General features: G+C 42.0%; 1 protein-coding gene across 1 annotated transcript; it reads left to right on the top strand.

Annotated features, from left to right (window-relative positions):
* Window positions 1–341: 341 nt before the first annotated feature.
* kif11 (kinesin family member 11) lies at window positions 342–20,873 on the top strand. Its single transcript, XM_048268925.1, has 23 exons — window positions 342–553; window positions 962–1,124; window positions 1,322–1,454; window positions 1,622–1,719; window positions 1,848–1,926; window positions 2,082–2,267; window positions 2,370–2,494; window positions 5,657–5,747; window positions 5,962–6,204; window positions 6,456–6,551; window positions 6,671–6,759; window positions 6,856–6,943; window positions 8,458–8,646; window positions 9,094–9,301; window positions 9,466–9,638; window positions 15,827–15,952; window positions 16,080–16,238; window positions 16,436–16,575; window positions 17,589–17,868; window positions 18,001–18,223; window positions 18,342–18,502; window positions 19,948–20,058; window positions 20,225–20,873. Exons 2-23 carry the CDS (start codon window positions 1,048–1,050, stop codon window positions 20,351–20,353), a joined length of 3,204 nt encoding a protein of 1,067 aa, XP_048124882.1. The 5' UTR covers window positions 342–553; window positions 962–1,047; the 3' UTR covers window positions 20,354–20,873.
* The last annotated feature ends 113 nt before the right edge of the window (window positions 20,874–20,986 follow it).

Here is a 20,986-nt window from a genome sequence, read left to right as displayed (position 1 = left end):
CTATTAATTAATTTAGGCTTACAAAATTCCCGGCGCAAACCACTGATCTCAAAGAACCGTGAAATTCGGTGGAAATGTTCCTTCCACCAGAATAAATAAGTCGAGTTTAGTTATGGGTTAACACATTTCTTACAAAAGTAAGATTACTTATAAAATATATCTGCGAGGGTTTTCACAGCATTTAATGCTAAAATATTTCTGATTCTGAGGCGAGGTTTATTTTGTTGGGGGACAGGTTGGTTGCAGATTTGACAGTGTGATCCCGTGATGCTTTGCGGCCTGTTTCTCTAACTAGCCAATGAAACTGCTGCTAAATTCAAACGCTTCATTTATTGGCTGCTTTCAATTTGGGGGAAATTTAAAGCAGAAATTGTTAACCCTCTGTAAACACCTTGTCCTGCAACTGGCTAGCTCTCGTATGTTGTCAATGCTCTGGTTTTAACGTTATGATTTAGTCGTATAGCTAAACGTCTGTGCACTAAAGGTATTTTACATATAATTAACGAAGGACGGAGAAACCTTTTGAATCGACTGTACGTGACCTGGAGGACCTGTGAGTTAACCTCAGCTAGAAGCTAGCCAACTAGCATTTGGCATTTACCAACATCAACTTAACATCAAAGATTTGTCATTTTGGTGACGTTTAAAGAATATGAAATTTGTCTTACTAGTTTAACGGCAGTATCACTTATTTCAGTTGTCAAATTAAATAATATGTTTGTGCGATGGCTTGGTCATTATTTTCTTATGCCAACTCCCGAGCTATTGCTAACATTAGCCTTCTGAAAAAGACTTAACGTTAGCTGACTAGCTAGCTTGCAGGCAGGCAGGCAGGCATTCGGGTGTTCACGTTGTTGCTAACGTTATATAGGCAACCATTTCTAACTAGCATGTCTTTATACCAACTTCAAACGCTTATTTTTTTATAGTGTTTCAGTTCATGTGTTGTTGTGTTTGGTAGTACTCGAGATAAAGAAGATTGGCTAACGACGGAAGCTCTTGAGGGATTAACGTTAACGTTCTAATAACGTTAACGTTAGCGAAACGATGTCATCCCAAAACACTTTGGCTTGTGGCAGAAAGGAGGAGAAAGGAAAAAATATCCAAGTGGTTGTACGATGCAGGTAAAGAGATGTTATAACCTATTTTAAATAAATTAAGTTGTGTTTAAAGGTAAAAACCAAATGTTGCCTATGCGGGCAAGTAGAACAGCAAACACATAGTGCATGCATTAACATCAGAGACACTGCTGTAACGATGCCATTGAGTCAACATAACTTGTTATATATTATATAATTGCAATTTGTTTTGCAAAACACAGACCGTTCAATGCAGTGGAGCGGAAGTCCGCATCCTATGGAGTGCTGGATTGCGATCAAAATCGCAAAGAAGTGGCCGTGAAAACTGGTGGTGTTACAGACAAACAAGCCAGGAAAACATACACATTTGACATGGTAAGAGTTGCCTAGATATACTGTATACCGGTATACTGTATATGGTTTTGCCTGTTTGACCTGAAATACATCTGACCAGATGAATGACTATTTGTTTTCATTTACTGTTCTGTTGAAATTGTTTACATTTTGTCTAATATGTAATATGTAAAATTCATCTCATTTAGGTATTTGGACCATCTGCCAAGCAAATTGAAGTCTACAGAAGTGTACTGTGTCCCATTTTAGATGAAGTTATGATGGGATACAATTGCACAGTGTTTGCGTAAGTAGACAACTATTAGCATGTCATTGCATGGTCTTTGAATTGTGTCGGTTCGAGTTAACAGTGAAACATAAGCCTACTGTAAATTTGAATTGTTGTCTCACAGATACAATATTTTGTATTTTTAGGTATGGCCAAACTGGAACTGGGAAAACCTTCACAATGGAAGGGGAGAGGTCTACTGATGAAGAGTACACATGGGAGGAGGTACCAAGACCAAATCTGTGTTGTCATATGGCTTGTTTACTTGTCATAGGGCTTGTTTTTCTAATCAAGATGTTGTCTGATATAATTCTGATTATGTTGTTGGTTGTTTGAACATTTTTTTTATCTAACTGATTCATACTCCCATCTCTCATCAGGATCCTTTGGCTGGCATTATTCCTCGCACGCTCCATCAGATTTTTGACAAGTTGTCAGACAACAACACAGAATTCTCAGTCAAGGTGTCTCTGTTGGAAATTTATAACGAGGAGCTGTTTGACCTTCTCAGCCCGTGTCCAGATGTCACGGAACGGCTGCAAATGTTTGATGACCCAAGAAATAAGGTCAGCATTCAAATTCATAAGAAAACTCACAACACCCTTAACCCTGCAGCCTAAAGCCTGTAGATCAAGTTGGACTATTGCTCTTTTTTCTCTCTCTCTCAGCGTGGTGTTGTCATCAAGGGCCTTGAGGAAATTACTGTTCATACCAAAGATGAGGTGTACCAGATTTTGGAAAGAGGTGCTGCCAAGAGGAAGACTGCTTCCACTTTGATGAATGCATACTCCAGGTACGAGCCGAAGAGGCGTTCCTGACTAACAGGGATTTCCCATATTGTATCAACCATGATATACCAGTAGAATTCTCTTCATTATAAGAATTTATCATCCTGCAATCAGTCAATATTGACAATATTGTCGTCATGCAATATATGGGCTAGTTGATAATATGAAAATGCACCACAAAGTGGGCATCTCACATGTAGTGTTGTCACGATACCAAAATTATGACTTCGATACGATACCTGCCATAAATATCACGATGCTCGATACTGAAACGATACTACGGCGAAATCCTAAGATATCTGGAAAAGAAAGGACTTATACCTCCTCCAAGTGTATTAAGTCATTTGTGTTGAATTCGGTGCACTTTTGTAGTGTGCAGGTCAATTCTGGGTTCTAAACTTCCTACATAATTATTATTTTTTATAGTCAGTAAAATAGTAGGCCTACTTTGTATGACTAAGTCCTTTATTGTTTGTTATAGTTCATTTACATTGTGTTGTGTTTTGGCAATAAAGTAGCTTTAAATAGCCAAACTAGGCTAGATCAAGGTCAGTGTTGAAATTACTGTATGCAAACCACTAAATGCTATACAGAGGGGGCTAATCTTTGGGCCATCTGATGTACAGTATAGTCTACCCTAGGCCTTCCTGATTTCCTTGACAGTTGCAACTTTAGGGAAAAAATGTGAGGATGGTGTTCTTTGCGCCCAGTGTACAAGTACGACGTTCCAACCACTCAGGTCTTCGTTATATAGGCCTACACCATTACCTGTTGCAATATATCTGTGTGCATTCCTACATTACGTCTATTTCTTTGATAACATGACTTGCTCACGTAACAATAACCCGCTATTATTATTATTAGGACTCAACACGCTTTGGTGGTATTATATGCTGTGGGCTTTAATTAGCACATTTAGGGTAGCCTATTCTACATCTGGGCAATAATTATTATGACCGCCGCGCAGCGAAGCGGCGGTCATATAGGTTTAGTCAGATTTTTTCTTTTTTTTTCTTTTTCGCGTGCCCACATTTCCGTCAATGATTCCCGGGACACTGAAAGACCGGGGTACACGAAAATTGGTGGGCATGTAACCCCACATCTCGAAAACCGTAGGGTTTAGGAGGACCTTTTTTTTTTTTTTGTATGTTGATCTCAAGGGGCCATGTCAACCCATTCCATAACCACTCATTTCATGTATAAGCCACCTAGTTAAACACAAAAGTAAAAATGAGGTGTTGTAATTGAAGGTATCTGTGACCTAACATAGTCAAAACTGCACGAAATTGGAAGTCTAGGATCATTATGACACCCTCTGTATGCACGGCAAGTTTTGTGGAATTCCGTTCATGGGGGGCCACACAATAAATTAATTTATGTTACTATACACCAACTGGCCTGTAGGTGGCCGGAGACAGTTTTCTGTGAATATCTCGAGAACCGTAGGGCCTAGGAGGTCCACCTTTTTTATGTATGTTGGTCTTAAGGGGGCATGTCAACCCATCCCATTACCACTTATTTCATGTATAGCCCACCTAGTTAAAATTAAAAAGCAAAAAAATTTGCTGTTTTCATCACAATATCTCTGGCTGACAAGGTCAAAATTGCACGAAATTAAAAGTGTAGGATCATTATGACACCCTCCGAATGCATGCCAAGTTTTGTGTACTTTCGTTGATGGGGGGGCCTTACAATAAAATAATTTATGTGTACATTTAGTGACGTACACCCACAAGGATTCCCGGGACACTGAAAGACCGGGGTACACAAAACTTGGTGGGCATGTACCCCCACATGGATAGCATGGAACCGCTATTTTTCGCTTTTTGATCTGTAGCCCCCCCTGGACTGGACCCCCGAAAGGAGGGTAGGGCAGACACAGTTCTCTGTGAATATCTTGAGAACTGTAGGGCCTAGGATGACCATTTTTTTCCGTATGTTTGCCTCCAGGGGTCATGTTAACCCATTTCATGTGCACACATGTGCACAAACAGATACATACACACACACACATACATTCACAGCAATCATACGTATGACGCATACTCACACAGTAGACATATGTACGCTTGCATGCACTGGCACATACGCAGGCACACACACACACACACATAACATAAACATAACACAAACAATCAAGAATTTCTCAGAATTATGAACAGGCAAGATGGAGGTGGGGTTGTATAAAATGAATTTTACATGTGAAATCTATGAACTAATCATGTTTTGGTACTTGTTGTCTAGCAGATACCAGTGAGAATTGAGTGTGGATAATGCAATTTAGTGAGACCGTTAGAATCATGTAGGCCTTTCAGCGTGATTTCTTTTTGTGGAAAAAATGTGCTGGACTGGGCGGCGGTCATATTTTGTACCGCTCTGCGGTACATCTAGTTGAACAAATTGCAGTCTACATGCCATGACAAATATTACCAATAGTACTGACAGAACATGAAATAGATTGTTTACAAGTTATGGTAATGTTATTCTGGCGTGAACATTGCGCTTTCATCACGTTAGCACCCTATGATTACAGCTCATTGTCTCGTCAAAATGATTACTCGTTATGTCACGTCAAAATTCATTGATGAAGAATGGTTCGCTTTATCCCAGAGAACCATACTCGTTTCACTTAGGCTAGACTAGTTTTTTGCGTGAAGGCATCGTGATACCTTTTTAGTATCGATACACCGTGCAACACTACTCACATGTAAAACAAAAATAAGCATGGTGGAAGGCAGAGTTCAAATCTAGGCATGGAAGAAGAGTTAATGGCTGATAATGGTCATGATTTAAGTTTAAAGATTAGTGTTTGTGTTTGCATGGCTCTCAAGACTACAGCCTAGTTTATGCTTCCATTTCATACTTCAATGGATACGTTCTTTCCATATGTTGACCTATTTTATCAATATTCGGAAGCTTTAAGCGAACAGACAAAATAAATGCAGAGAATGGATGCAGGTTCCGTTCGTATCCATATCCATTTTTAACGTTGAGCATATATGAGGCTTCATATTGTCCTTTTATAATGTTATCTCCACAATTGTCATGACGTGATATCGTTTTAAGTCTGTATTGGCCATTCCTATCCCGTGGCTATACTTTTAACCTACAGTATGCTTCATGGTGCTGGTGTCATCCAAGTAAACTTCCTGCTTGTTCCCCTCTAGCCGGTCCCATTCTGTGTTCTCAGTGACCATTCACATGAAAGAAGTCAACATGGAGGGGGAGGAGCTGGTCAAAATTGGGAAACTCAATTTGGTGAGTCTCGTTATTAGCTTTCATGGATCTTTTTGAAGTTCTTGTAGTTATATACTACTAGTTTGATATTCTTGAAATTCCCCTTGGGGATCAATAAAGTATCTATCTATCTATCTATCTATCTATCTATCTATCTAGTTTACATTTTACTGCACTTACCTACAGGTACGCCTTGGTGTGTTTATCCCTCAACTGTATCCTGTGCTTTGTATAGGTGGATCTGGCTGGCAGTGAGAACATTGGTCGTTCGGGTGCTGTTGATAAACGCGCCCGGGAGGCGGGCAACATCAACCAGTCGCTGTTGACGCTGGGCCGCGTTATCACTGCTCTGGTGGAGCGTCGCCCTCACATCCCCTACAGGGAGTCCAAGCTCACCCGCATCCTGCAGGACTCCCTCGGCGGCCGCACAAAAACCTCCATCATTGCCACGGTCTCCCCTGCCTCAGTCAATCTTGAGGTCTGTGTCTGGACTGTTTGCTGCTGCTTTCTGATGTCTTTGTGATCTTAGTTTAGCAAGCAGTATAACTAACTACCTTTTGAAAAGTTGGCAGACACGCATTGTTACATTATCACTGAATTATTTTGCGTCTGTACAAGCTTATGGCAAGTATAGAATTCCCCGAAGTCAAAGAGCTACATCAAGCTGTAGTAATTACTGCTGCTTTGCTGTGAATTTCCTCACTCGGGCAATTTGTTCTGTTTTGACAGGAAACAATGAGCACCCTGGATTACGCCAACAGAGCTAAAAGCATCTTGAACAAGCCTGAGGTCAATCAGAAACTCACCAAGAGGACCCTTATTAAGGTACTTCAAAAGGATGGTGCCGGAAATGTAACATGTTAAAAATGTCTTGCTGAGCACTGGCACACTTAGTGTGGAGTCTTTAAATATGAATCGTATCACACTGATGTCCAATTCCTCAGGAATATACTGAGGAGATTGAGCGTCTGAAGCGTGACCTTGCTGCCACCCGAGACAAGCATGGCGTGTATCTGTCATCTGAGAACTACGAGTAAGACCTTACTCTTATCGCTTACCTTCTTAATATGCATTTCAAAGCTGATGCTGATGGTTCCAAAATGGTGCATGACTGTATTTCAATCTGTAGGAGCATGAACAGCAAACTGTTGTCCCATGAGCTGCAGATTACTGAATACATGGATAAGATGACGGTCTTAGAAGATGAACTGAAAAAGGTGAGCATTTTCACCCTCCTGATCCACTTTAAACCTATCTCTTCAGGCTAGCCTATGGACTATGATATGGCTAAATGGACTATATATTTTTGATATTTTTTTGTTTTTATCTGTGAAGCGACCTTGGGTGTCCTGAAAGGCGTTTTAAATAAAATGTATTATTGTTTTATTATTTAAATGACAATGATAGAAATTAGTCCCATACATTGGATGTGTATATTTCAGGGCTCTACACTAACATTTTTTTTCAGGAGCACTTGTGCGCCCAAGTTAAAAAATTTAGGAGCACAGACAAAAATTTGGGCGCACAGTCAGTTCTGTACTTAACTTACACATAATCTAACATTATACTGCAGCTAACAGTTAAAACATGCCAGTGCACCAATTGCGAATATTAAGAATGACTGACAACATTTAGGCTACAGGAAACAGGATTTTAAAGATCAGTGCCTACTTTATTTTCAGTCTGTTCTATTATCCTACATTTTGTTAATGTAAAATAATATAATACCATATTTGCATTTAGCCTGTATATCAAGTATCCTGCCAAATGTAGGCTAATTTATTTATTTGTGAATCCATCTATAGCTAAATCAAATATGCCCATGGTGACCTATCTGACTGCATACTGCCTAATACTACTACTAAAACAGTACATTTTCTCTTCAACAAAACCCAACATAGGCTAATCAAGGATATATGTTTTATACTTTTAGTTTTTATTTGAAATATCTGCATTGATGGGGAAAGTAGGCAAACGTTAGGCCTACTTTCGTTTTGCACTTCAGCTTGTATTCGGTGTAAACAAACAAGCATGCGTGGAAGCCTGGAGTTGTAGCGTTCTACCTTTGAATAAAATGGGAGTATTACGGGAGGCTACTTTTGTGCGGTTCGCTACAGCTATATTTTTGCATATTGCAGCCTATCGTCAACTGGGCTAAAAGGCATGTTAGGTTACCTTTCCTTCTCTCACTGCATTCTCAGAATCTCATCCTGTTCCTCCTATATCCAATGAATTAGGTGGATAGAATAACTAATTTCTTCAATCTTTGCATCTTGGCTGGCTAGTCTAACTTTCCGCTTTTTTTTCCTCGCGGCTCTTGGATTTGATAGAAGTTTACTACTAGCGAGTCACAACATGAAACTGCTAACGTTGATGGGAGGTGTAGTTTTTATGCTGAATTAGCGTGATTCTATGGTTTGCACCAGTAATGTTTCTCGATGTTGCGGTGTATTTTGTAGACAAACATTGACATGGTTAGAAGTCATTACGCACCAGTGCGCCTAAACATTTTTTGCACTTTCATACGGCATCATTTTTACTTCGCGTGTCGAAAGTGAAATGGCACTGTAGAGCCCTGATATTTGTTTTCAAATGCCTGTTCTAACAAACATGTTTAATTTCTAACAGCAGCACAAATTGTTATCCTTAAGAAAGTATCAACTGCTCTCATTCCCTTTGTCTTGCCCTTCCACAAACATGTTAAATTCTAGTCTGTGGTTTGGTGTTTTAGGTGATGGAGATGTTCTCGGACAGTAAGGAGCAGGCGGACCAGTTGACTGCGCTCCTGGAGGAGATGAACCAGCAGCTGCAGGCGGCTCACAGGGACCTGCAGGAGACCCGGCTCAGGCTCGGTGAGGAGACCTTCATCACGTCCAAGCTGATGACCACCGAGGGAGAGCTGTACAGCACTGCAGACAAGGTGAGCACACCAGCTCTGACCCTTGATGCACACAGCTGTGGGTTTTCCCGACAGTCGGGGGTGTGTACTATGGTGTATACCGTGAAGCACGACCGTAATTTGATTGGCTGGTGCAGCAAAAGTTGAACTTTGCGACGGGAGCAAAGCAAAGTAAACGTAACCACAATTCACTTGGGCAACGGATGAAGTAAGCCCACGTAAAGTGAACGAGAGGCATCTCCAGCACTGCATTCAATGCAAGCGCCTGTGAGCACCGTGATTCTGTTGGGTGACTGACTGTTGTACACCCTGTCGTCACCTGAAGCAATCGGTTAAATTACTTTTTCTCAATGGACCAGAAGGCAATCAGTCTATACTAGATGGCCCTGCAAATGTCTCAGATAGTCCAAACCTCTGTATTGAGCGTATCTGAATATGTGGTCTCTGGACTGCTTATTGTCTCCGCAGTTGCTGTCCACTGCCGATGTCAGCACAAAGGATGTGTCCGGCCTTCACGCCAAACTGGACAGAAAGCGGGAAGTGGACCGGCACAACTCTAGAGTGCAGCAGAACTTTGCCCAGCACATGGAGAACAGCTACAGCCAGATGCAGCGATCCCTGCAACAGCAGAGCAACGCCCACCAGAGCTTCATGGAGTACTTTGGCACCACTGTCTGTGAGTGCCTCAACGCGTCTGACTTGATGGTTTTGGTTTATTTCAACCAAAATGACATCTTTGTGCCAGAAAAATCCTTCAGATTTACTTATTTATTTAGATTTCATTGTGCATTTGATCAGTGTATGTAAGTTGGTCTTGCATTCTTTCTTTTCCCCCGACAGCGGACCTTCACAAAGTAAACGGCAGGGCCCTTGAAGACGCTGTTTCCACAGTCAGCTCCTACAAGGCTGGAGTGAAGGCTGTTCTAGAGGAGAATGTGGGCCAGTGTGTGACCAAGCTGGAGCAGCAGGAGAGCTTGAGTGTGGAGTCCAAACAGAACTTGCTGCACATGCTGGTAAACAACTGCTGTTTCTCACTATGACTGTTTTTTTGTCCCAAGATAAAGCACACAGCAGAAAGGACAAGTAAAGGCAGAAGGCCTTGTTTAGGTGTTTGGTTTTCAGTTAATGAAGTCAGAATGGTCAGAGTTTGGACAAAAACGTCTGCTAAATACCATAACCATAACTTGGATCAAAAGTGATAAAACGTGGCTACTATTGTTAATGTTCAAGTGATTTATTTGTTTGTTTACATGTATGTATTTATGTATTTTCTCCTAGCACCAACCATTGTATCTATGCCAGAAACATAGTCTTGTGAAATCACTCTTGACTACTGTAATTGCCCATCTATTAGCTGCGGTTTATACATTGATTTTGCAAACAGCGGGGTCAGTTAATATGGCAGGCATGAAAACTCCTCACCTTTCGGCGAAATTCACCGTTTTGAATCCAAAATAGGGGACTTACGTGGTTCGCGCAGATCCGATAAGAAAATTTTGTGTGTGTGGGGGGGGGGGTGGTGTATGGCGTTACAACTGAGTTTACAAATCACGCGCAGACGCGAACGCATCTTGATGTGTTGTAAGACCCAATTAAAAACTCTGATCCAGCAACGATTATGTGAATGGAGCCCCTATACATTTAGCCTATTAAACAGTGGAAGCTCATTTTTTTTGCTGGGATGCAACGAACAGAACGCTTATGCTGGAATAGCCTCCCCTGTCTGTGTGACTACAGATATGTGTCTGAAATGTCAGCTGGAATGTGAGGCCAGGAGAGAGATGCTTATTGATGTCACAGGTGGGCTAGTTGAAACTTTCAACTTCTGTCAGAAAAAGACGTTGAGATTGGTGTAGCAACGTAGCATAGGCCGTTTTGGATAGCAACATTGGACAGAAATATAGACATAAGGAGTTCATTTGATGAAGAATACGTGCAGTTTGAGCCATCTAGATCGACAAAAGGTGAAGCAAATTGGCATACTTTATCAGTATAGCAAAGGCTTATGTGAATAGTTGAATTAAATGCTCCTAAACTGGGCTGGTGCGTTTTGTCGAGTTCAGAGACAAAAGCAGTGTTTGACATGGTAATGCTGTCTTTTAAGAAACGTTCAGTGACCTGATCAGTAGACCTAGTCTACTCTACAGGGTTTAAAGGAACCGTATGTAAGAAATGTATTTCAATGAGTCATAAAATGGCCCTGATATGTCACTAGACATTAAGAAATTATGTTAATTTCAAATAAATATCACTGACAACAGTGGTCCGGCCAGGATATTGTCATTTAAAAAGTGAAGTTGCAGCCCTCAACTGATGTTGATGTTGTGTTTTGGCCTTATGCGCCACCCTCCACTTATCTACTAATCATAAAGTCAGTAGTGTTTCGGCATCCGGGTTGCCAGCTCTGCCAGTCAGGGATACAGTATTTTGAAAGTGGTTGCAGTACCAGTTTTTGGCCACAATCTTACATACGGTTCCTTTAACATGTATTGTGAACACTGTTCACACAACTTTATTGGTTGGTTAAACACACTAGCACAATCCCACAATCTGTAAGTAGCCTAGGCTGCAGGTTAAAACATTTCAAACCAATTTTACAAATTAAAGCCTAGTCTACCCTACCCAGTTTATTTATTACCTGGTTTTGTCCAACAAATATTCAGACTTATCTTATTCAGACTTATTCTAATAGTCTACTATGAGGTGTCCATTAGGCCTATGAAATCTTCAGAAATGTCTGATAACTTCAGGCATAAAGAAAGAAGGAAAACTTGTGTAGATTACTGAGGAGAGGAGGGGGCCAAGCTGAAGCATGTTGCCAAACAGTGCAAGTGGAAACCTTCACGCCAAGCCAAAGCCAAAATAAATAAAAGGTATTTTCTTGTAAAAATTAGTAATTTGGTAGTTTGTTTTCTTTATATATAAATCTGGTTTTAGGCAACTTCATACTCCATGGAAGCTACTACTATTGGCAACAATGTCACTTTCAGCTTGTTTTGCTATAGGCGGCCATTTCCCCTCTCACCTTACAAGGATACAAAGGTACAAAGGAAGTTTATTGTCACATGCATATAGTTACTGGAAGTAAAAAATGCAGTGAAATTATGTCTGGTGTCAGCCTATTTGTGCATTAATGGGGGTAAAAAGTGCAATTAGAAAGAGGGGTTTAGTAGATTAAGTGGCAAGGGGCTGCATAAAAAGGTGGGGGAGGGATTGGGGATTGGGTGGGGGCACCAACAAGGAGGAGCACCCAAGAGCAACAGGGGCAAGGAAAAACTCCTTACCAAGGAAGAAACCTTGGGGCAGATCCCACGGCTCAAGGGGCTAACCCAACTGCCAGGGGTCTTGGTGTGTGTGTTGGGGGATGACAGGAGATGGGATAGTGTGCTGTGTATGTGGGGGAGGGCAGTGTGCAATATGTGTGTTGGAGAAGCTTCCTCATGAGACAATGTGCTGTGTGTATTGGGGGCAGTGTGCTGTAAGTATGTTGGGGATGTGTGTTGGAGAAGCTTCCTGATGAAATAATGTGCTGTGTATGTAGGGGGCAGGGACTTACTATTGCAAACAGAGTACTGTATGTAATGTATGTGAGTGATGACAGTGAAGATGTGTGTGTGGGGGAGGGAGGGAGCAGTGACTGTGTGTGTGTGTGTGTGTGTAGTGTGTGTGTGGGTAGGTGGGGGCAGTGTGCTGTAAGTATGTAGAGGATGTGTGTTGGAGAGATCCTGAAGACAATGTGCTGTGTGTGTGGGGGGCAGTGTGCAGCAGAGTATGTAGAGGCTTACTGTACAGCAAGCAGTGTGCTGTATGTATGTGAGAAGTGATGACAGTGATGATGTAAGTGTGTGTGTGTTGGGGGTCAGGGACTTACTATTGCAAACAGAGTACTGTATGTAATGTATGTGAGTGATGACAGTGAAGATGTGTGTATTGGGCAGGGAGGGGAGGTGGAGCAGTGACTGTGTGTGTGTGTGTGTAGTGTGTGTGTGTGGGTAGGTGGGGGCAGTGTGCTGTAAGTATGTAGAGGATGTGTGTTGGAGAAGATCCTGAGAGACAATGTGCTGTGTATGTGGGGGGTGTGTGTGCAAGTATGTAGGAGTATGTAGAAAGTGCTGTATGTATGTGAAGTGATGACAGTGATGATAAAGTGTGTGTGTGTTGGGGATGGGGGTGGGGTGGGGGTGGGGTGGGGGCAGAAAGGCTAGGCAATCAGGACATGGGTAGATGGAGGAGAAATCAAAAATAATAAATAAAAAGTGTGCAAAAGTCTTGTAGTTGGAGTGGGGCAGAAAGTCAGATATGTGTGTGTGTGTGTGTGTGTGTTGTTGGAGCGTGTGATGAAATAAGAAAATAAATAAAAAGGTCTGTAGCATAGGGAGAGGGATGTAAAAAGTGCTAAAAAGTCTTGTAGGTGTGTGTGTGTGTGTGTGTGTGTGTGTGTGGGGAAGTCATGAGTGCTGAGGTGAATGAGTGCAAAGTCAGTATAGTGTGTGAGTTCAGAGTTGGGAAATGTTTGAGAGTGCTGAGGAGTGAATGTGTGCAAAGTCAGTATAGTGTGAGTTCAGAGTTAGGATGGCCTGGGGATAAAAACTTCTCCTGAGTCTCTCAGTTCTGGCTTTGTGACTACATAGGCGCGTCTTCTTGATTTCAGCGGTAGGAATAATCCATTGTTAGGATGAGAAGAGTCCTTCAGAATCTTTTTTGGGCTCTTAGGAGTACTCTTCTGGAATAGATATCTTGTAGAGCAGGGAGTTGAGTTCTTATAGATACGTTCAGCTGGCCTTTTCTACTCTCTGCAGAGTACTACAATCTCTAACTGTGGAGTTCCCATACCAGGTGATGATGCTACCAGTTAGAACACTCTCTCACCGCTGAAGTGTAGAAGCCTTCATGATGGATGTAGAAACTTTGAATTTCCCTTAGCTGGCCGAAGGAAGTAGAGTGGATTGTCTGGACTTCTTCAAGAACATATTGAGTGTTAACAGTCCATGTTAAGTCTTCAGTAATGTGGACACCAAAGGTATTTAAAACTTGTGACTCTCTCTACAGGTTGCCACTGATCATTAGTGGGGTGTAACTGTAGTTCTGCTGCTACCTTCTGTAATCCACTACCATTTCCTTGGTTTTATTGATATTCAGTGTCAAGCTGTTAGATTGACACCACTGTACGCCACCTCATCAACCTGATCCAAGTAGAACTGTTCATTGTTGTTACTAATCAGGCCCAAGATCACTGTGTCATCTACAAACTTGATGATGGATGTATGACTACTGTTGGCTTTGCAGTCATGTGTGTAGATGTTGTACAGCAGTGGACTCAAAACACAGCCTTGGGGAGCACCAGTGCTGATGGTTAATGAGTCAGATGTCAGACCCCCACTCTAACCACTTGTGAGCGGTTGGTGAGGAAGTCAAATATCCAGTGACACAGGGGGTGGTGTTCAGTCCTAAGGCCTTCATCTTTGTGACCAAGGTAGGGAGGTACTATAAGTGTTGAATGCTGAACTAAAGTCAATGAACAGCATCCTCACATAATTCCCATTCCCTCCTCCAGGTGAGTTAAGGGTTGGTGTGCATGAGGGTTTGAGATGGCATCCTCTGTAGACCTGTTGGCTCTGTAAGCAAATTGGAGGGGTCGAAGGAGGCAGGGGAGGGATGAGCAGATAATGTTTTCACAAGCTTCTCAAAACACTTCATCACTGTAGGCGTCAGGGCTACTGCAGCTGGTAGTCATTCAGACATGATGGACTTTTTGTTTTTAGGTACTGGAAATAACAGACTGCTTGAGGCAAGTAGGAACTGTCTCTTGAGCCAATGATGTGTTAAAGATATAAGTGAACACAGGAGCTAACTGGAGCAAGCGCGGGATTTCAAAACCCTGTTAGAAATTCCATCCGGTCCAGTAGCTTTTCTACAATTTACCCTCCTAAAGGCATTGCTCACATCGACCTCAGAGACACAGAAAGGTGCATCCTCATTTGCTTCACATGCTGCAGCTAGTCCAATATAGTCTGTGTTTTTCATGTCATGCTGAGCATAAAAGCATTAAGTTCATCAGGGAGGGCTTTACTCACATTCATCATAGGAGGGACTTTCTTTCAAAACCAGTGATGGTTAGGAGTCCTTTCCACACTCGTGCTGGGATCACCCAAAGAAATCAGCTTCAACTCTGTCTCTATAGGCCGCTTAGCATCTTTAATTGCACTCGTGAAACTATAAGATGCTGCTTTGTAATCCGTCATATCCCCTGAAATAAGCCCCAGCATTATAAGTCATGGTGTAGCGTGGTTGCATGGTGCATGGTGCATGGTGGTGCCTTTTTCACCCTGACCCGTTTTTCATGCCTGAATATGGTATTACTATGGGGTTTTTTTTTTTTACTTGCATAAAACGCTGTCCTGCGGTTTATACAAGAGCAATTCCACGGAAAATTTACTTTTTGTCACATCCATAACGCCAGCGAAATGCCTTGGCATTTGTATGATGTGAATGATAACATAAATGTTTTGTGCATTTTTCTCATGTACATTCTTCAGCCAAAAATAGCAAATGCTCAAATTTCATGTAATCATTCACATCATACCATACAATCACATTTTATTTGCGTTATGGATGTTACAAAAAAACGTAATTTTCCATAGAATTGCCCACAAAATGCAGCTAATACACAGGAAATTACTGTAATGCACTCTAAAATGTCTTAGTACTCACATCTAATTGCATCCTTAAATGTCCTCTCTGTTTTCTCTAAGGTTTAATACATTCTGACTTTTTTTCGTGAAAAAATCCCCCCCCATGGTGGCCTTCAAATGGCTTAAATCTATATTTACACCTTCCTCATTTTGGGAGTTGAGGTCTACCTGTCCCTGTCCCCTCAGTACACACTAATCACCTGCTACTGGCTGCTGCAGCTGACAAGTTAGCTAGCTTGTCTGCATCTTTATGAAGAATTGTCCCACCCCCAAGTACTCAAGATTGGTTCACCCTTAAGGTGGTCATAAAGGACTGCAGTTTGAATTCACATACTGAGGCTGTGATTGGTCGACTGTAGATCCAAAGCAGAAATCCTCTGTCATGACATTGTCTACTTATTTCGCTCATGATATGTCATGTAAAACATAGCAGACATCATTATGTTAACAAGGTTGCAAATGTGACTTTTCACTGGAGGTGGTCTCTAACCTTTTTGTTGGCCCTACAGGAGGAGCACCAGATGCATTTAGAAGAGGCCCTGATGGCACAGGCGCTGCCAACCGTCACTACTTTGATGTCAATGATGGGGAACTTGACTGAGACTATGGAGTGTCAGCGTGCTATGATTCAGAGGGTGAGAATCAGTCGCTCCAGTTAACAACATTTTGCACCAAATAGTTGACATGAACACTTGCGGTTTACATGAAAAGTATGCGTTTCTTTATTTTGATTATTTCTTTTTCCTTTTATCTGACCTGCAGATGGAAACCATGAAGCGTGAGATGACCTCACACCTCGACAAACAGGCCCAGGCGCTCTCTGAGATGCGAGGTGCAGCCTTGGAGGGGTTCAGCTCTCTGAAGGCGGAGATTGGGGACCTGAAAGAGCAGCTTGGTGAAGCTGACCAGACCCACAAGACTGTGAGTCGGTCCGCACACCACAAAGTTCACCACACATCGTTCTTTGTCATATATTTATATTACATATATTATACTTGAATTTCCCCTTGGGGATCAATAAAGTATCTATCTATCTATTTCTGCCATTTTGTTTGTCCTGCACTGTATGCAGCTGACCCACCCTTCTGTATGGCTGTGTTCTCTCCTTGTCTGTCTAGAACCTGTCCCAGCTGCTCCAGTGCCTGCAGGGCCAGCTGAGCCTGCTGTCTGAGAACACCCAGAGCAGCTTCCAGGGGCTGATGAGCAGGACCGAGGCTCTGTCTGCTCCCGTCGACTCCCTACAGCAGGCTTTGCACACGTGAGTAACACCTGGGACCCTAGTTTAGGGAATAAATCCCGGTGGAAACAAATTTTTCCACTGGGTGGGTTAGGTTATGCATGGACATTAATTTCACATTTCCGACAGCCTTCTGGGTAACATTTGAATGCGCCTATCACAGACTACCACTGTCCATGTCTGACTTAATCAACTGGCAAAGAAATATCACATTCCATTTTTTCGGAAGAGTGGCCCATAGCACTATTTGCTTTTTAAAGGCTCTTGTCTGACTCATTCAGTTTAAAGGTGTTGCTTGACAATGCTATTGTTCGTCTTTAAACGTCGGCCTGACTCATCCACTCCAGTTGTAGCTATGAGATTCCATTCTCAAACTCGGACCTCTAAGCTATCTCATAAGAGATGCTGGAGAGCAGCCAGTCACGATGGCAGATTTGGTGTTGAACAGTGCCCCCTGTTGAAAACTGCTGCACAATAACAATGTGTGCTGTTTTTCAACATAAATTAATTTAAAACTGTAAAATAATAAAAACTGTTAATAGCCTAGATCATAAGCAGGGAGTGCAGTGCATACATTGATATTTCCAACCACAGAGGTTTCATGTGTACATTTAACAATATTTTTTCTAACAAGAATATTTTTGACAGCTTTTGTTAAATGGTGTGGTGAGGTGGAAATTTGATCAAGTAGGTTTGTTGCAGCGCCACTGATCTGAATCATATTACTGACCTCTAGTGGTGGGACTTGGAGGTAATGTGCTGAAACTCAGTGTTGCTGCCTGCTACACCATCAGGATATCAAAAATCTGATAGACACAACTTTAAAGACATTACATATGTACTAGTCTATATTGTCAGTGTCTAGATTTGTCTCTCGTGAGATGAAGTGATTTAAATATTCAGAGTTTACATCAGAACTGAAACAAACATCTTTCCCTGTGTCTGATTTCTGTGGCCGTATTGACTGTTACGCTTTGCCTGCATAGAAATCCAGGAAGAACTCAATAACTTGCCGTTTCCTTGTGTGATTGTAGGAGATGTTCAGAGGCTGAGACACAGGAGCGGTCCAGGCTGCACAGTTTTGAAGCTGCTGTGGACGGTTTGGTCTCGGAGACAAGCAGAGTGACCGATGAACTGGCTGCTACTCTGGAGGAGTCTGCAGGGTATCGCAGCAACCTCCAGACCTCTCTGAAGGCACTGGGGGAGGTGGCCAGCAACTGGTGCCACAAAGCCACAGAGCGTGTTGAGACTGCTGCCCAAGCCCAAGTTGACCTCACACAGGCCAATAAAGATTCCCTGCTGAGCCTGGCCCAGGTAACAAACCACCGAGGAGCAGAACATGCTCATCATGTATTACAGTTGTGTTGTTGAGCAAGAGAAATTATATAAGCACAAGAAGGCTACAGAAAGAAAATGATTGTGGGTTTGTATGTGTGTGTGTATTAGCCAGTGGAAACTCGGGGAGAGGCGTTGCTCCAGGAAACAGCAGACTGCTTCAGACGGCATCAAACAGAGGCAAGCGGGATTCTTAATAATCTCCAGGATCAAACAGGCAAAGACATGGCCACCGTTCAGTCCTCCAGAGAGGAGCTTTCGACGCGAGCAGCCCGGGCACTCCAAACGCTCCACAGCTTCCTGCGGGAGGAACTCAGGGAAGATATCCCCACTGGTATGCCCTTCTTGCCCCCTGCTGTTTGTGTTCTCTTGCCTTCCTCTCAGATAAATTGTGTGGGGGGGGGGGGGTGCTGCTATGTCTTTTGTTTATATTTGTATTTTTGTTTTCTCAGGCTCCACTCCTCAGCGTAAGGAATATGACTTCCCTCGCGTGCTGGTAAGGTCTCGTGCCCGCGACGAGCTCATCGAGGAGTTTCATGCTCAGATGGAGGAGCTTCAGGATGAATGTGACTCCCAAGACGAACCTGAGGAGGAGATTAAAACTGTTGATCAGGTACCTTTTAAGAGTCAAACAGTGGAGTGTTGGTACCATAATTCCCCAACTATTAGCCGAAGTTTATATATTGATTTTACAAAATTTTATTCAGCTATGAGGTTAATACGGGGGCAGTTAATATGGTATATGGTTTAATTTTTTTAACTTGCATAAAACGCTGTCCTTTGGTTTATACACAATGCGGCTAATACACAGGAAATTACTTTAGTGGGTTACAAAGCCTTCATCAGTGTGCCTGGCAAGTTTGCATCCATGCAGGCTTTGCAAGCATGCATAGTCTTTTCATATCCTTACAGCACCCTAACTCTTTCTGTCAGTTTTTTCTTCTGGCCACCTGGCCAGTAATAGAGTACCAAATATAACAGTATATATACTCTTTTGATCCCGTGAGAGAAATTTGGTCTCTGCATTTATCCCAATCTGTGAATTAGTGAAACACACTCAGCACACAGTGAACACACAGTGAGGTGAAGCACACACTAATCCCGGCGCAGTAAGCTGCCTGCAACAACAGCGGTGCTCGGGGAGCAGTGAGGGGTTAGGTGCCTTGCTCAAGGGCACTTCAGCCGTGCCTACTGGTCGGGGTTCGAACCGGCAACCCTCCGGTTTCAAGTCCGAAGCACTAACCAGTAGGCCACAGCTGCCCCTTCGTGTCGCGTCACGTCACGTCACGTCACGTCACGTTTCCGTATCAACCAAATTTCTGTTTTCCACAAACCAAATTAACAACGTGAAATACTAGGCAGACCAAAGTTTTCTAGAAACTGAACTTTTTTTTTAATTCACGTATTGATAAGCAGTTTGCTTTTCCGATGATTAAAACAATTATTGAGAATAGATCGTCTTTATTTTTTTATTTAAAAACTGAAACCACCGTTGTGTAAAACGCTGTCAACATGGTGCAGTGCTTCACTTCTCATCATGTGATTTTCTTCTCTTAAAATAGATTTATTCTCGTTTTCAACGAAAGAACAAAGCGAAACAATAGAAAAATGCCATCTAGGTTCGGTTGTTTAGAACAGAAAATCTGGTTGCCAGGACAATGTGATGTAATGGCTTTGGTACTCTATTCACAGCATATTAGTGAAATTGTGAAAACAAGTGTAAACCATCTGAAAAATAAGTAGGGCTGCTCAAAAATCATTATCCTAATTGTTTTTGTACTCAAAAGTAATGAGTACTCACACACATATTGTTTGTACAAGTTACCACTATAAAGCAAAGGAGTGTGCTGGATTAATAACTCAAGACAGAATATGGCAAAATATTCATATCTTGATTACGTCAAATTTCGATTAGGTCATTCCAAAATTTGATTGGAGTGGGAGACGGTCCAGTTCGAGGGCCTGTGTCTCCAGAAATGTGCTGAAGTATTGTAGCCATGTTCGTGCTTCTTCCCTCTAGGATTAATCCAACACTGTTCTTAATTTATGCAATACCAGGGATCTACAGAGGAAGAGCTGGCAGCCTCTGATGTCAGTGCGATAACAGAGCCCTCATTTGTTGACATGAACATCATGTGTGACGAGAACAGCAGAGGGCCATTTTTCAAGGTAAAACAAACTCTCTAAATACTTACCAGCCTAACATGACAGCCCTATCCTTTGTTAAGTGTAACACCAAATAACCTAATTTGAATTTCACCTGAAAGTCAAGTAACCATTAATGTGATTTTGACCTGGAGGTTGCATTTGTGAGCTGTGCTCTTCTTTATTTCAGCAAAAGAGTAATGGCAAGAAGAAGAAGAAGGAGGAGAACCGGAGAGCTCCCAGCAGCACCCCCAAAAAGCCAGAGGGTGACGTAGCAAATCTGCCACGGTCCAAACTACCCCTCAGATGTCAAAACTAGAAACACAATTTTGTTGCATTCTCATTTCAATCTTCTATGTACTGTTTTTAGATGTAATATTATATATAAGGGTTTTATGTGTTTGTCTTTTTTATATATGCTGTTTTTCCCTCACTACGAACACCCAAGATGTCTACCTTTTCTAATTAGCGTTACGATCTTATTACACTCTGTTTTGGTTTTCTGATTGTTGTTGTTGTCGTCGTTGTTAATGTTAACTTTAGCACATAGTTCAGGTTTTTGTATTACTGTAGACTGATGAAACTTAAAATGTACAGGGATTATGTTCAGAGTGAGTGTTAGCATGGTGGCACGGCTAGTAAGGCCTGTATTTCACCGTATGTCTGTGCATGAATGGGAATGTAAGCACATGAAAGTACATAAAGTGAGCATCTTAACACGGTCCATACCTTTGTTTATTTCAATTCTATAATACACTTAAATGCTTTTTAAACATTTGCTTCATATTTTTATACTAAATGAAATACCATTGCTTAATAAATAAGAGATATCTCTGTGATTTGAACATAAAGTTTCTCTGGCTGTTTTTACTTTTTTTATCTCTCCCTATGGAAAGAAATTTTAACTCTTGGAAGTGAAGATTATACACTCCACAGGCCTGCTGACATTTAT

This window comes from Alosa alosa, chromosome 18, assembly GCF_017589495.1.
Source record: "Alosa alosa isolate M-15738 ecotype Scorff River chromosome 18, AALO_Geno_1.1, whole genome shotgun sequence".
Classification (NCBI taxonomy): Eukaryota; Metazoa; Chordata; class Actinopteri; order Clupeiformes; family Clupeidae; genus Alosa; species Alosa alosa.
The sequence above is the reverse complement of the archived record's forward strand: the minus strand, read 5'-3'. Positions and strand labels throughout refer to the sequence as shown.